Source organism: Nanorana parkeri, unplaced genomic scaffold (assembly GCF_000935625.1).
Source record: "Nanorana parkeri isolate BGI_ZX_2015 unplaced genomic scaffold, ASM93562v1 scaffold2402, whole genome shotgun sequence".
In the NCBI taxonomy this organism is placed as follows: domain Eukaryota; kingdom Metazoa; phylum Chordata; class Amphibia; order Anura; family Dicroglossidae; genus Nanorana; species Nanorana parkeri.
The window spans coordinates 1-16,050 of record NW_017308670.1 but is presented as its reverse complement, the minus strand read 5'-3'; the positions used below and the strand labels follow the sequence as shown (position 1 = coordinate 16,050).

Genomic DNA, 16,050 nt, shown 5'->3' with positions numbered 1-16,050 from the left:
AAGCTATATGAAGTGAAATAAAATATGCTACAGAATTCTTTACTTTAAAGCTGAAGTTTAATCCACATCTATTTGCCCCCCTCATCAAAATGGTAATTACATTTTGAGTAAAAAACCTTTCCATTCTCATTACACACAGTATTTCAGACCTAGTAATGTCATCACTGGGTCTCTGCACGCTCTTTACAATAGAGGCAGATCATCGCAGGTGGGAGGGGCCAGCAGAGAGCTGTACAGAGCTTCCAGAAAATATCACAGCACCATGTCTCAGAGCACTCAGTCCTTATGCTTGTAGTGAGATGGCTTATGGGAGGGGTTATGCAAATATAAAAAATGTCTTGATGGAATGAGGTCAGTCTAGCAGAGTAGACATTCCTAGGCAGGGTGCATTTGAATTAAGACTGCCCTAAGTAACACCCACATGCTGAGCCTCCATGATTGCAAAAACTGGAATCCAATAAAAGGGGTAGGCCAGGGACATTCAGGGTGAGGTATAAAAGAGCTAGATTGACATCCTCCAGGCAGAAAAAAGGCAGGGCTTATCTGACTTGCTGCAGTTTCTAATGCACACTGTGGGAAACTCACAGTGAAATCAGTGTAAGCAATTTCAGTACACGAGAGGCACTTGTACAACTGCACTAAAGACAAAATTAATTATGTAGACTTCTATCCAAAATAAAATATCACTTTGTTTTATGAGATACTGTACACAATACTATTAAGTTACAATAGAAATCATTTATTTTACGTATTCCATGCCCCCCCCTCCCCCCCCAAAAAAGAAAATACAAAAATGATCATTTCATATCAGCATATAGACCTGTGTGGTCAGATATCTGCCACACACAGGTACATCTGTCTTTCAAAATATCAGACCAGTGACAGGCTCAACAGGTGGCAGTAATTCAATCCGATGTAGTGAGTAATAACAACAGGTGCCAGGGATCCTCGCCGGGCAAGCCAAGCAAGAGCAGGATATTCCCTAAGGATAATGAATACTGACAAGTACAGATATCTAGAAAAGGTCAGTCTTTGCGGACCTGATGTCAGGCCTTCATTCAGAAGTAGGCAATGCTGCCTACTCTTGGTTTAGTCACTGCTGTGTTTTGGCTGCTGCCTTCTTTTGTCTCAGGCGTTTCTTCTGCAGCTTCCTGCGCATCACAGCATCTATTTTCTTCTGCATTGACTCCTGAATGTGCTCCTTGAATTTCTTTTTTTGCTTTTTTATCTTTTCGAGCTCTGCTTTTCTTTTTGCTTCCAGATCAGGATCCTTAGGAGTACAAGGGAAATGTTAAGGAGGTTACAGAAAGATTACCATAAATGAACATTCTACCTATTACCCTACTTCCCACAGAGAAGTGCTTTTATTATTCCTTAGCATGCACAGAAGCCAAAGTGAAAAAACCATGGTCGCTTCCAGGTTCAGTCAGCAGGAAGGAGATCGGTGAACGCATGTTCGCTGGTCTCTCTCCGCTGACACCCTGAAGGGCCAGTGAAACACAGCGGGAGGCATCATGAAAATACGCACGTCAGAGCCTTTGGAAGTGACTGAATAAATTTACTGCCACCCAAATCACTGCCAGTGTAAAACCGACAGAGCGTAAAAACTCCTGACTAGTCTGCTTACAATGGCCCGCTGCTGACCTATGACATATGGCAGTGATAGCAAAAGGGTTAAACTGTGAGTACCATACTCTCATACTGACGGAAATAAGCACATGGAATAGAATAGATGATACACTCTAAATAAAAAAACTTGAGAAATTATACTGGCATAAATTATAGTTTAATTTATGCCAGTATAGTAAAGGTATAAAGTGTTTTATTTAGAGTATCATCTATTCCACTATCTATTCTATTCCAAAATACTATTTAAAATATTTAGAGAACATGGGAACAAGGTGGCCTACACAAAGGCAAAGGTCACTATGAATGCACCAGTGGGTACAAAATGTCTATACCTCCAGCCTCCGGGTACACCAACTATAGAGACTCAGTGTGTTCAGGAAACTTGTATTAGAAGTCATAACTACTGACAAAAGGTATATGCTTAGACCGATATTGTGCTGATCAGGCAAAGGCTTTGAAACTAAATTGGAACATGTGACACAATAAAATAAGTAGTCCTGGTGGTACAGCGAGTGCCTACCAAGCAGCAGGGTATGTCTTGTAAATTAATTATTCTTTCAGTTGTCCTGAGAGGAGTTCCTTAACCTCTTGCCGTCCGCCCGTAGTAAAAAAACGGACGGACGGCACTGCAGCATCTGCGGGTTGCCGTCTCCAGACGGCAATTTTTTTCTGCTCGCGCGCGCCCCCTAGCGGGCACGCACGGGCAGAAAAGACCCGCTAAATGCACACACCCGTTACCGGGTGTTTCACATATAGGCGATCGGCGGGTCCATAGCCCGCCGATCGCCTATATGTGCTCGTTCGCGGCACCCCCCCCCCCAGGGTTGTTATCCCCCTATATAATAGCAATACCAATAAGTGCAAAAAAAATAAATATAAATAAAAAAAAATAAAAGTAACACATAAAAAAGTAAAATAAAATAAAAGTCACATATAAAAAAAGGGGAAAAAACCCCCCCAAAATGTTTAACTCCCCCACCCCCACGTTTACGCGCCTATAAACGTAAATACGCGTCCGGTGCCCCAGCGCGCAAAAATTACAATTGCGCTACACATGTTACATATCGCCGCGAACGTCGCAGTGAGAGCAATCATTTTAGGGCCATCAATCACTGATAACACTAAACTGATGAGCGGTAACAGCTTTTAAAGCGTCGCCTAGGGCCAATTTTGGGTATTATCGTTTTTTGAGGTTTCGCGCGCGCACGCAATTTTAAGGCTTGACATGTTTAGTGTCTTTTTACCCGACGTGACCCCATCTTTTATATTTTACCAAAAAATTGGGTAATAATAAATGTTTTATCATTTAATATAGGGGAAACTGTTTTTTTTTTTAAATTTCGGTAATTTTTCCTTAATATAGTAAAAAAATAAAACCCCCAGTGGTGAATAAATACCACCAAAAGAAAGCTCTATCTGTCCCCAAAAAAGGGTATAAAATTCATTTCAGTACAGCGCTGCATGACGGAATAAATGTCAGTCAAAGTACCGCAGCGCTGAATACTGAAAAATGGCCTGGATGGGAAGGGGGTTTAACACCGCGGATGTCAACTGGTTAAAGTGGGAAAAAAATGATTCAACGAACTAGGACAACCCTATTTACTATAATGCATATTACCTTCCCTTCCAGAATTAGCTGCTTCCGTTTGTTGATCTCTTTCTTCTCATCAAAATCTGTACACTCCAGTTTCTACAATCAAAAGACAATACATTTTATTGTATAGAGGCATAGAAATGCATCAACTTCCTGCATTTATAAAACCATCACCCTTACAATTAAATACAAATATACTCACAATTTCACATTCTCTTCGAGTCACATTCACCTGAGTAAGGATTTGCAATACCTCGCGTTCCTTTACACCAAACTCTTTTAACTTTAAATCTATCCAAAGACATGGAAAAAGCAATAAACACATTAAATGTGGGTACAAGAGATGCATCAACCCAGATCTCCATCAAGATCCCAGTAACAAGTTAAAGTGACATTAAAGTATATATTTTTTTTCCCTCCCCCCAATGTGGGACAGGAAGTGCCAGCGAGCACAGAGGAGTCAGCGCTTGATCGGAGACCCGCAGCAGCTCTGGAGGGACAGCTGAAAACGACAGGAAAGAAGTTGAAAATCAAATTAAGAAACATCATTTAAAAAAGGTAAGTGCTGACATTATCAGCACTTACCTTAAATGATGTTTCTCCTGTCCCACTGTGTCTGCATGCGGGTGCACGCTGCCATAGACTTACCTTGTGTCTCTCCTTGTCTCCCGGCTGAAAATCTGAACTGCACAGGCGCCCGCCCCAAGATCCTTTGCGGCCGCACAAGACTTTTCAGATTTTCGGACAAGAGCGCGTGGCAAAGACACATGTAAGTTTTAACCTTTTTAAAAAGTTTTTTTTTACGTTTTTGCATATATCTACTGCTTACTAGCAGTAGATATATGCAAAAAACCCAGAGGCTTTAATGACCCTTTAACACTTAACAATCCTGACTGTCTATACTGATTGCCGCCACCTGGTGCCCTGCTAAACCTCTGCATACGGGGCACAAAGTGCATTCTCCACTGCCTTCCCACAATGCAATTCTAGGTGACGGAGTGGTTAAATCGACAGGCACCAGCACCTGAGGAACGTGCAGAAAGAAAATCAGTTTTTGCAAAGATCTTTTTTAGGAGTATCGACAGCAATTTGTGCAGTAGACAGAGTCCGGGTGGAAGTACAAACACCAGAAAGTGACTATTTTATAGCAGGAGAGAGTGGGGGCAATTAGGCGATTTTAGCACTTGCTCACCTCACCCTATTTGTTGCTAGTACCCAATATTTTGCTGTGGCTTGCTATAAAAATTGGCCACATTGGCACCATATACTGAAACAGACTTTCATATTGTTTCTATTGTAAACTCATGACTGAGTTCTCCCAAACCTTATATTCCCTGAGGACTCTAGCTTTAAGATCTCCATAAATCAAGCTATGAAAAAATATGTGAGGTCTGCTGACACAATTTCTGTTAGAAACAGACGATTTACTTGCACAACTTATGCAAAATATGTAAAAGCCACACTGCCTCATCAAGACTACTCTATGTAGTGTTGTCCTAATGCTAATCCATTAGAACCTCCATCTTGGAGCATATGTAGCAAATATAAATTGAGTGCAGGTATGCCTGGAGGTAGTCCATTCCTCCTTTATGGGCACAGGGACAGACCAGATGCCCAGTGTACTGGGACATTGTGTGTGCATGCTAAGATTGGACAGCAACAATCTACAGATCACCAGGAAGCCCCCATCCAATCACATAGGGGGATAAAAGCCCTGCAACAAACATGCAGCAACCAAAGTCAGCATGTAGTGTTCAGAAATGTTTGAAACACCTCTCCAGTTGCTTTAGCGGATGCACCGAATCAGGAGCATTACTAGATATTTTCTGGGACTGCCCAAGGATTAGACACTAGGTTGTATTGGATTGAGATGTTCGATTTCTCATTACGCGAGATAAAAGAGGTTGGCGGAACTTAAAAGGAAACTACAACCACGAGTATATTTACTAATGTACTCCTGTGACCCAAAGTCAGCATATAGGCCACTATAAGCTAACAGCGCAGAGCCACAAAGCAGCATAGAAAGATTCCAACAATATTGTTGGGATCCACCCCACTGCCTGATTGACAACTGGCTCTGCCTCTTCAGAGCCAGCTGTGCCTGCCGCCCCCTCCCCTGTCTGTCCTTCCAATGAGCTCTGGAGGAACAGAGAGGGGAGGGGGGAATCGCCGTGTGGAGCGGAGATTGGCCATCACTGCTCTCTCTAGGGATAAGACTGTGAGCCAAATGATCAGTGATTTGTGATTACATTGGGAGAGTACGTTTTACTCTCCAAATTCGTCTCCTTTAAATATCTTGCTCTTTAAGCCTATGGGAAATGTATTACTTTTCAATTTTTTTTTTCTCTGGCTATGGTCCACTTAGGATGTATATTCTTAGAATGTACAGCGCTAGCCCTCCTTCAGACAAAGATGTAAGAAATCAAACGTTTAGGATCAGGGTTTGAGGTAGGCAATTGAAGCTAAAAAATCAAACATTCAGTGCAGGGGTGTATCGCAAAAGCTCAATATTTTAGATTAAATCTATGTGAATGGTTGTGTATAACAAGTGATCAAATGATGTATGAAATTTATCTAATAAATGTTAATAAAACTGTGATAAACTGTGAATAATTGTATCAAATGTGAGTAAATAATATTAATAATAATAAATGGTGAATAAACAATGTGTAACCATTTAAATAAACTGAAATAAACTTCCATCAATGTATACGTGAATAGTCCAAATCTTTTGTAGTTTTTTAAGTCTTTAAAGTCCATAAATGTAAGACACTTACGAAAATTCAGTGCAATAATGTGTCCAACGAAAATCCAAACTTCCACAGTGAAAAATCAGCACAATAATGTGTCCAACACAAATCCAAAAAAAGGGAAGAAAAAAACAAAGAAAAAAGCGGAGAAAATCCCCTCAAGGGAATGCACTCACCAGATCAGAAGATGTTAAACACGTTTGATTCGTCAAGATAAGCCTGGAGCTCCGTCCTAGATTTCCACGCTGGGTCAGGTTTCAGGGAAGGAAAGGTCTCCCGTTTACCCGTGGTGTTTAAACGGAGTATCCTCGTATTTTAGGGGTCCCTCCGGTGGGATATCCAATCACATAATAGTAGAAATAAAACATACGCTCATAGCGTAATAAAACCCAGGTTTATTAAGAACATGCAGCATACAAGTTAAAAAGAGCGCTCAAAAAATATTGTTTAAAAAAGCGGGCTGGTCACTTTAGGTTATACATCCTATTAGGGGCTGAGTGCCTTTAGTCCAGCAGCTTCCCATACCCTTTTAGAACAACTATCTTTCACTATTTATCAATTCTATTTTTTACTAATATTTTAACACACATTTTATCATTTTTAATATCATATAATATCTTATTATCCCCAATTTCCAATAGCGCAAGTTCTTGCAATTAATATGGTCCAATTAGACCTACACAAATAGAAAAATGTTAAATGTATGTTTTTTGGTTGCATTAAAAGCGACTGTTTATAGAGGTGGGGTATGTATTAACGTCTGGGGTTATAAGTGCTTAAAGTGGACCTTTACCCATATCTTTAAATAACAACAAAGACACCTTTAGAGATGTTTAGTAATGACAATCAATAATCACATCCTTCTAGATAATTGCAGGCTTTGTATTTTTTACATATCTTATTTCTCTTTTCTTCCCCAGTCTTCTGACAGTGGCCATGTTTACCATCTCTCAGATTACTTCGTTGATTTTTGGCACATTTGACTAGACATGTGACCATGCACATCATCTCAGGGGAAGAAAATGCCTTTCCCAAAAATCTCCTAAGATTACAGATGAGATTTCCCAGCAATGCTCTGATGACAAGGCAATCCCAGTGTGCATTGCTTTGCCAAACTGAAGTCATTTTGCCCTTTCAGAGCAGGAAGTGAATGCTCTGCAAGTGTAAGTATTTCAACATCACAGCATTTTACAGCTGACATGTCTGTTATTATAAATCATCATACATAGAGGGATGCATCGGTAGAATTTGATTTTTGGAGTGTAAAATTCCGCTTTAACAAGATTACTGTAGCTTATTTTTTTTCTCAAATTAAATTAACAAAAATATATACAATAAGAAATATGTCTAAAACACCTAATCAGCAAGGCAGTCAGACAACTAGCATTTTCAGAAAAAGAGGTCATCTCCCATACAGACTTCCTTTAACATTGGTTTGGAAATGCTGTTGCTCATTATCCGTGAACAGCCTAAACTGGGAAATTCTTTTAACTGATAATCACAATCCAAACCCGCTAGAATCTAGGGTTCCTAGCAAAAGATGTGAAGCAGCTCAAGGTGGAGAGACAGGGAATTCTCACAGCTTCGCATTAGTATTTATACATCTTGCTAAGATGAAACAAAGGATGAAGGTGCTGCTCTAATCATTTTCTTTTGCTACAAAACTGAAGCTAATAGCATGATAGATGTGTTCTGAAACAACCAGCAACTTACTGATCTGTTCTTCTACTGCATGCACCAGATGAATGTCATACTGTGTCACCAGCGTAATTGACATGCCATTGCGTCCTATGAGGAAAATTCAGTAAGTGCTCATTAGAAAGCAATATTTACATTATCAGGGTCTTTACTAATTCAAAAAAATAATTTCAGAATTATTTTCAGATACACGTTCTCAATGCGATATTCACCAGAAAGCACTTCTGTGGCATACCTAAGGAAGCACAAAAGTAAAATCTTTACAATATTAGCTTTGACTTAAAATGTAAGTAAACCCAGTAAACAAAAACAATTTTTTTTTAAATATATTGCAGTTTACCAAAAGGTTGATGTACTGACTGCAATAGATTTGTTTTTTTCAAGCTTTCTTTCCCTTTGTTTTTACCTGGTGATCCACCCAGTAATACACTTACTATCCCATGGGAACAATGCTCACTGTCTGTACAGTATCTATGGAGGGTTAGCGCTCCTTCTTTGGACTAAAGAGCACAGGGGGATGTGTTCTGTAGTCTAGAAGAACACTGGAAAGACGGGATATGTTTGAAGTTTCAGTTCAGTACACAGGAAATTACAAGCTTGATGTATTTACAGGATCAACAGGTAATGTTCTGTACTTGCAGAAAATGCACAACATTTAGGCACTGGTAAGATGAAATATATCACATTTTCGTCCTTGGGTTTATAAGTTCAGCTTAATTGCAGTTTCTCCCAAAAAAACTGAAATTAATTCAGGTTGGATCTATATGCCTTCCTGTTCATGTATTTTTATTCTTCCCCCAACCACTGCAAAATACTCCCATGAGCGGCAGGAGCATGCAGCTGAAGAATGCTGGGCACTGTGTGATAGCAATGGTCCCTGTATGCCATCTTCTTACACGAGATCCACCAAAGCTCACATACCCTTCTGATTGTAGTGGTCCCCGATCTAGTGAGCAAGGCCACACACTGGTTCGTTAAAATCTTCCTGGCCAGGAAGCCTGTTTTATGCGCTCTCATTCATCGCCATGAGTTAGACTGGAGAACAAGCTAATAATTGGATGCTTCTTAGGAATGATTTTGACAAGGGGCTCTGCAATCTGTTCAATAACATCTTGTCGCATTCGAGACATGCGAGTATAAAACGGGGTGGTGGGGGCTGGAAGCCTTCCATAAAAGTAACTGCGCCAAAATTTAAAAAAATATGCCTGAAAATAAATAAACCCCTATATATAAAAAGGCAGAATCTCATTTTAAACAAAAGATAAACAGAGTTTACGAAAATCTACCCTATACAAAATTTTGATAACACCTGTGGAGACTGCACCCAGTAGGACGAGACTGAATGTCTTACCTGCTCTTGCTGTTCTTCCTACACGGTGGATGTAAATCTTGGGAAGGCCTGGGGTGTTATGGTTGATCACAACCTGCACTGTTGGGATGTCCAAGCCCCTGAAAATGGAACCGATTATTGATGTATGCTTCTGATTAAACTAGTAGCAGCTCTAAAAAGACAATTATACTAACAGGATATAGGTACAAGAGTATCTAAATCTTAAAAGCCTGACATACTGCAACTGCAGAATACCAATTTTTATATTTGGAGTTTATATTTAGGACCACCAGCTGAACAGTTAAAATCACACATTAAAAACCAACAGTTTTAGCTGCGAATAAATTAGTAATTTTGTTTTACACATCCATGCTCTAGTAGCTAAAGGGTGACCTCAGTCGTCAGTGCCTGCAGCAATTAAGCTCCATGCGTCACCTCCGTGCTTGCAGTCTGCTCACTGCACTAGAAACTGGTATGCTCCTGTCTGTACTTCCTCCAGCAACAAGTACATTAAATATATTATGCTGTCAACACTGCCAAAATGTACTATTGTATATGGTCACCTGCTACAACTTCATGAAGCCACTTAGACTATCAGGCTGATCTCATGTGTGCAGGTTGATGTAAAGGTAGGCTTTAGACAAGCATCATATAAAATAAAAACAATACTTCTTGAATCAAATAATTGTTCTTTTTTATATTTGGATTTTGCTTTAAAGATCTGAATAATCTTTGCAAGCTTTAGATACAGAAAAAAATGACAGGACTGACATAACTCAATTGTGGGAAATCATGGTAACTAAGTGGCTGTTCTGCAGTGCCAGTTTTTTTTAATTTAGGTCTCCAGACAATACGATCGGAATAAATTCTGTTCTCCCTGTGTTTGCTTGGATTTACCTCCGACAAGAAAAAAAATAAAACATTACATTTAGTTATCCCTAAAGTGTGTCTATATGACGGTTATAGGAGGCTCTTTTAGGGCTGGGACTGATGAGGCTGACTATGTTACTTCTAAAGCTCTGCATATATCAGTGCAATATAAATATGTAAATTAAATCATTATATTATGGCTGGAGTTAACGAATAGGTAGAAATGGTTAAGCCACAAAACACTTAAGGAGCTTTCATCAGAAAATTGTATTTACCTGGCAGCCACATCTGTTGCAATAAGAATCTTAAAAACACTTGATTTGAATTTTGCGAGTGCAGCAAATCTCTGCTTCTACAAACAAGAAAAAAAACCACAGTATTACTACCAGACAATATTGGTATTAATATATTCAGATGAATATAGCATGGACCTTTTCAACGTCTGACAGATTTGATAACAGTCATTTGTGTTTTGATTAACAGGAGTAGAACAGAATGATAATAAAAATTAAACTATAAATGAAGAAATTTTTATTCCTAGAAAACTAAAGTGTGTAATAAGTTATTTTCTTTCCCTGTGACCAGAAATTAGGGGGGTTTATTTATAAAGTTCTGCTTGGCTGATGCCGTTCGCACAGCACTATTCCCCTTATGAGTATAAGAAAATTCCTATAATCATCAGCGCCATCTAGGGGCGCTACTGCCGTGTGAAATAATAAAAATGAACCCATATGTATTCCAAAAAACTGCTTGCTTACAAGTAGTTAAGTGCAAGGACGTGTATGCCACCGTGTGTCTATCTTTCTCTTGCAGTTTGTAGTTTTAATGAGCGCTGATAGTACAGCTATTGCTATACTACTGCTGCTCCAACAGCAGACCTTTGGGTGTCCTGCAAAGCAGCTGCCACGACATTTGCTTGACCCTCCTCTCCTCTAATCACAAAAGATTCTGTGAAACCTTTTACAAAATGCAAAGCGTTCTGTAAATGGACAAAGGAGAAGACGGGCGGGCAGTGCGGCTGCTGCGTAGGAGAACCAGATTGTGAAAGCTATACTATCAACGCACAGTGACTGTCATTGTGAAGAGAAAGAGAAACAGGAGGTGGCACACAGTGCATTGCACGCAACTCCTTGTAAGACAGCAGTTTTAATTACTTAGTTTTTTTCATGGCGTACATCTTGCACACTACTCCATGTATGTGCATACTTTAAAACTTCAATTGTACTTTAAAGGATAAAAAAAAAAAAAAAAAGGGAGGATATGTTTGAGCTAACCTTTAACATGCTATTCTATGGAGGCAAGACAGCAGACCACTTGGTTAATAGGTTATTTGTTGCAACGAAACTTTGATGATCTACCAGGAAATAATTTACCTGCTTCATCATAGAATGTAGAGCTACACAAGGGAAATTAAACTCCCGAAGCATCATATTCAGGATTTGACAATTTCTGCAACATTAAAAAGAAGACAGTCTTTACCATAAGAACAGATTAAACCGAAATGTAGCGTAATAAGCACATCAAACATTATTGCAGAACTATAGGCAAAATACAATACACAGTAAACCACGGAAAATCCACCTTATTGATATCTGGTATTTGATTCCAGATACAATTAAAAAAAGAAGAAATGAGGTTCCATAAAGCACTGCATACAAAAAGTAGACTGGCCACTGCCTTGAAATACAATATTTCATTGAATTCTCCAGGACAAAAAGCTATAACCAGACATTAGGGAAATTGTGGATATTCTATTTGTGATAAAATAAAAAAATGTGTTGGCTCAATGGCCTCAGTCTTAAAATCACTTTAACACAAACCTTCAGTGAAACATCTAGAACATGAGAAAGTGTGCTTACAGCGCAAAAAAAAAAAAGGGTGTGCTATGTTTTTTATCGTTCTATGAAAGACCACATTCCTCAATGCCTTTGTGCAAATGCCTTAGTCATTTTTGGAGAACTATTTAAAAGTGACACTAAACTCAGGAGTTAAAGCGGATCTTTACCCCCTTTGACAAAAAAATACATCAGCATACAGCTCTGCATGCTGATATGCAATCACCTTACATTCATTAGCTAAACATAATTTTTCTTTTAATTATAGTTTCTTTTTTTCCCTGCTTCCTGATCCACTTTGGCACAAATGATGCAATCATTCCAAAGCATTGCATCCTGGGATGGTTACATCAGCAGAGCATTTCTGGGAAATCTCATCTGTAATCTCATGAAATGTTAGATTGTAAGCCCACCCGGGCAGGGCCCTCCTTACCATCTTGTCTTGAATTGTATTGTAACGTCTTCCTTATATTGTAAAGCGCTGCGCAAACTGTTGGCTCTATATAAATCCTGTATAATAATAATAATAATAATCTCAGGGATAAGCATTTTCCTCCCCTGAGATCATGTGCATTGTGACATGTCCTAATGACATGTGCCAGAGTTCCAGAAAGTAAAGGGAGATCTAGTAACTTGCCCTTAATTAAAATGGCCACTGTCAGAAAAATGGGGAAGAAAAGAAAAATAACGCATGCAAAAAAATAAAAAGCTGGAAATTGTCTAGAAGTATCGGTTTGTAGATTGTCATTACTAAACACTTCTTAAAGGTGCCTTTGTTGTTATTTTAAAGAATTGGGTAAAGTTCCTCTTTAAATCTTAAAAATACATACAAGTACCCTAACAATTAACAAAAATGTATCTTATTTGTGTATCACTCAGCTGTAGACCCTCAAATCATCTCCGAATTGGTGCCGACTCTGTCCTTCCTTCTGGAGGGTGACTACTTCTGTTCCCCATGGTCCTTGTGTGTGATATAAAGTAGCCACTGCTCCAAGCTCACTCCTGTGATGGACTATAAATTTCAATACAAATTAGCTTACTAAACGGGATATTATAGTTGGACCATGAGGAACAAAAGTAGCCACCCTCCAGAAGGAGTGCAAGAGTGCTGAGGTTGCCTTCTCCTGCAGTATACATTTTCTTTTATAAAAAAAAAAAAAGAGAAAACCAAAAAACACAACACGCACAGTTAATTATAAATGAAGCAGGCAAACAAAAAGGATCCATGGATCTACAAATATTTTTAACTGGTACTCTTGTGACCTCAAAACACCAGATCCTTGGGCTTTCATTTGCTCCAAGTCACCAACACAGCCGTCATGTCTACAAATTCATGCTGACAAGAGCACACTTTCTGGTTCCAGTCCCATTATCAGTTCTGACAGCTTCATTCACACAGAACTCACTTGCAGGTATTGGTGAAGATCATGATGGACCAGTCCTCATGTTCATCCTGGAATTTCTGGATCAGATGTACCAGATACGCATCCTTCACCTTCTCAGGCACCAGAATGTATCTTTGGTCTAGCTGTTCCACTGTCTTCACCCTAAAGCGAGGCATTTGTAGAGCTCATTACACATTTTGTTTCATAAAACCATCAAATATTTTCACATTAGATCCACAGTAAACTTCAGAATGGTTAACTTTCATGAGCTAAACAGATCTAATATTGAATTCCCGCAACAATGTTTTAACCTTAGTTATTTAATTTATTATGTTTTCTTCTGAACACTTGACTCTTTAAGCTCTGTATTCAAATAATAAATACTATTTGGGGCTAACCCTGCAAAGGTGTACTGCACCTTTACTTCCATGTGCTATACTGGAGCAACATTACTATGCTTTAGCCAACACAAAAACATACATCATTCAAAACATAATCATTGAAGGTACTTCATTACCGTCACAGATCTTTGCCATGAAAGTTCTGGCCTTGTTGGCCATTGTATTTGAAGGTTTTCCAGTTTCAAAAACATGGATTTTCTTAACTAATTGCTGTTGGTGGAGGCTATCAATAATGCCTTCCCTACCAAAAAAAAAAAAAAAAAAAACACCCTATTAAAGTGAAACTTTACTTGTATGGAATTATTCAAGACCCGTCTAGATACTTTTCTCAACATATACAGGAGTACAGGTAATCTTAGTAACTTAAACACAAACCCACCTCGATGGACCTGTGTCTTTATTCAACCTTAACTATGTACACTGAGCTGCACAAGCACAGGACAGTGTATAAGCTCAGCATGCCTTGCTTCTGGAATGATTTCACTCCCGTGCACATGCAAGGAGTTATATGATTCTGGGCTGGCAAATCAAATGACTGAAGACACTGAACCAGGAAAAACAAGAGACAGACAAAGAAGTTGGCACCAGCAAGGGAGTTCACATAGCATAGCATGGACATAGCATTGCTGGAGCAGAAGCACTTCTCTGTTTAGTTCCACTTTAAATTATGGCTGGACTGCTAAGATGTCCAGGACAGGACAGTTAACACAGCTTCTTTTAAAAGACTATGCAGAATGATATCAATTTCTCTTGAGCTCTTAAAAGTCCTGGTATCGGGCAATTCAATAAGGCGTAATGAGCCTCCTTCGGGACATGGACTGCAACCACTCCATATACGAGAGCAAAGAGTCTGTTCCAGAAAGAGCGCACTTTAGTGCATTGCCACCAGATGTGATACATATTACCAGGAAGTGTACATCCTCGAAAGCAACTAGGGGATATCCCTGGAAATATCCTTGCCATCCTGGAGGGAACCAGGTACCATCTAGATAAAACCTTATAATTAGCTTCAATTAGGGAGATATTAAGCATCCCAGAAAATCCTCGGAGGCAGCATTGCTGCCAAATCTCTCTCCCACGCTAACATATAAGGTAATTTAGTCTTTATATCTACCAAGAGAGAATATATCATTGAGATGCCACCCCTCTATCCTCCATCCCCCATCCACCACTTCTCGTATGCCGTAATAAATGGTTTATCCAAGGGGGGTAACCTTAAAGAGCCAAAAAAATTAGGACAATTGTCTAAAACGAAACTGTTCAGATAACGGCATGTGGAGAGTATCCTGACAGTACTTGAGAGTTAGGGGTTTCTGAGCCCAAAAGAACTGTGCTATACGATAAAGGCCCTTATCCTGCCACCAAAAAAAATGCCTTGGACTGTCCGCCCGGAGGGAAATTCGGGTTATTAAATACCGGTGCTAGAGGGGTACGAGATGACGCCATGCACTCATTCTGTCTGACCATGTCCCACATAGCCAAATAATGGGATAAAGTTGGAGCCAATATAACCGGTCTATGTCTCGGGTTGAGCCATTTAAGTATCTCAATAAAGATATTCGATGCAGAGAGTGCCTCCATTGAAACCCAATCGTGGGAATAGCCCCGATTGTATATTGAGGACAATTGTGCTACCCGCGCTGCCCTATAATATTGATAGAAATTAGGCGCGCCCAATCCACCAAATCTTTTGGATCGATAAAGAACCGCTTGAGCCATTCTCGGTCGCCTGCCATCCCAGATATATTTTATCACTGTAGATTGAAACCTCATCATTCTTCTTCTTGGCAGCTAAAACTACCATAGCAAAATCCTGGAGGTTACCAACTATACCCTTTCAACAGGTTAAAGCGAAACTGTCATGGATAATGGTGCATGAGAAGATGCAGAGCATCCTTAGGGATAACGAAAAGAGATTTGAATTAATCTGGTCACCATGGATTCACTATATGGGACCGTTTGATTCGGTATTAGACAATACGGTGTGGAATGGGGCTAATCTTTTAGGGTTGGCCCCTCCCCCTCTTTTTATTTTTAATGCGTTTTGTCTGGTCTTGTGTAGTGTCCTTTTTGGTACCATCGAACAATGTTTTAAATATAAGTGAAGATTTATAATTGGGCCCATCGTATAATGTAGGGCGCACAATTTAGTGTGGTACTGTTAGGAGTGTGTCGGGTTAGATAGATTTTCTTTGGATATTGACTGAATGATCGAGATTTGTGTAACAATTATACTTTTAGGGACACATGAATAATTTTGGACACTAGCTAATAGGCAAGGTTTTTTCACTGATTCATTTTTTTTATAATAGGGGGGGGGGGTTCCTTTTTTTTCTATATATAGATCACCATATGAGACACCTCAGTTATAGTCACAAGGAATGTATCACTATGGTTTTAAATACAATGAGAGAATTTAGGATAGGGCCCATCTAGCAACTAGGGGAACACTATTTTATTAAGGTCTATAGTGGGGTTATTAGTTTAAGTGTAGATCACTAGCACAATCGGAATTGGTTAAATATGTTCCGTTAGACTTACCGGTAACGGTATTTCTA

The 16,050-nt window shown here is 39.3% G+C and overlaps 1 protein-coding gene across 1 annotated transcript; it reads right to left on the bottom strand.

Moving 5' to 3' along the window:
- Positions 1–842: 842 nt before the first annotated feature.
- On the bottom strand, positions 843–13,267 carry LOC108801607 (probable ATP-dependent RNA helicase DDX49). Its single transcript, XM_018573498.1, has 8 exons — positions 13,113–13,267; positions 11,245–11,320; positions 10,147–10,223; positions 9,023–9,120; positions 7,687–7,761; positions 3,426–3,514; positions 3,248–3,319; positions 843–1,270 (listed from the first exon to the last, which is right to left on the bottom strand). Exons 1-8 carry the CDS (start codon positions 13,265–13,267, stop codon positions 1,094–1,096), a joined length of 819 nt encoding a protein of 272 aa, XP_018429000.1. The 3' UTR covers positions 843–1,093.
- Between the last annotated feature and the right edge of the window lie 2,783 nt (positions 13,268–16,050).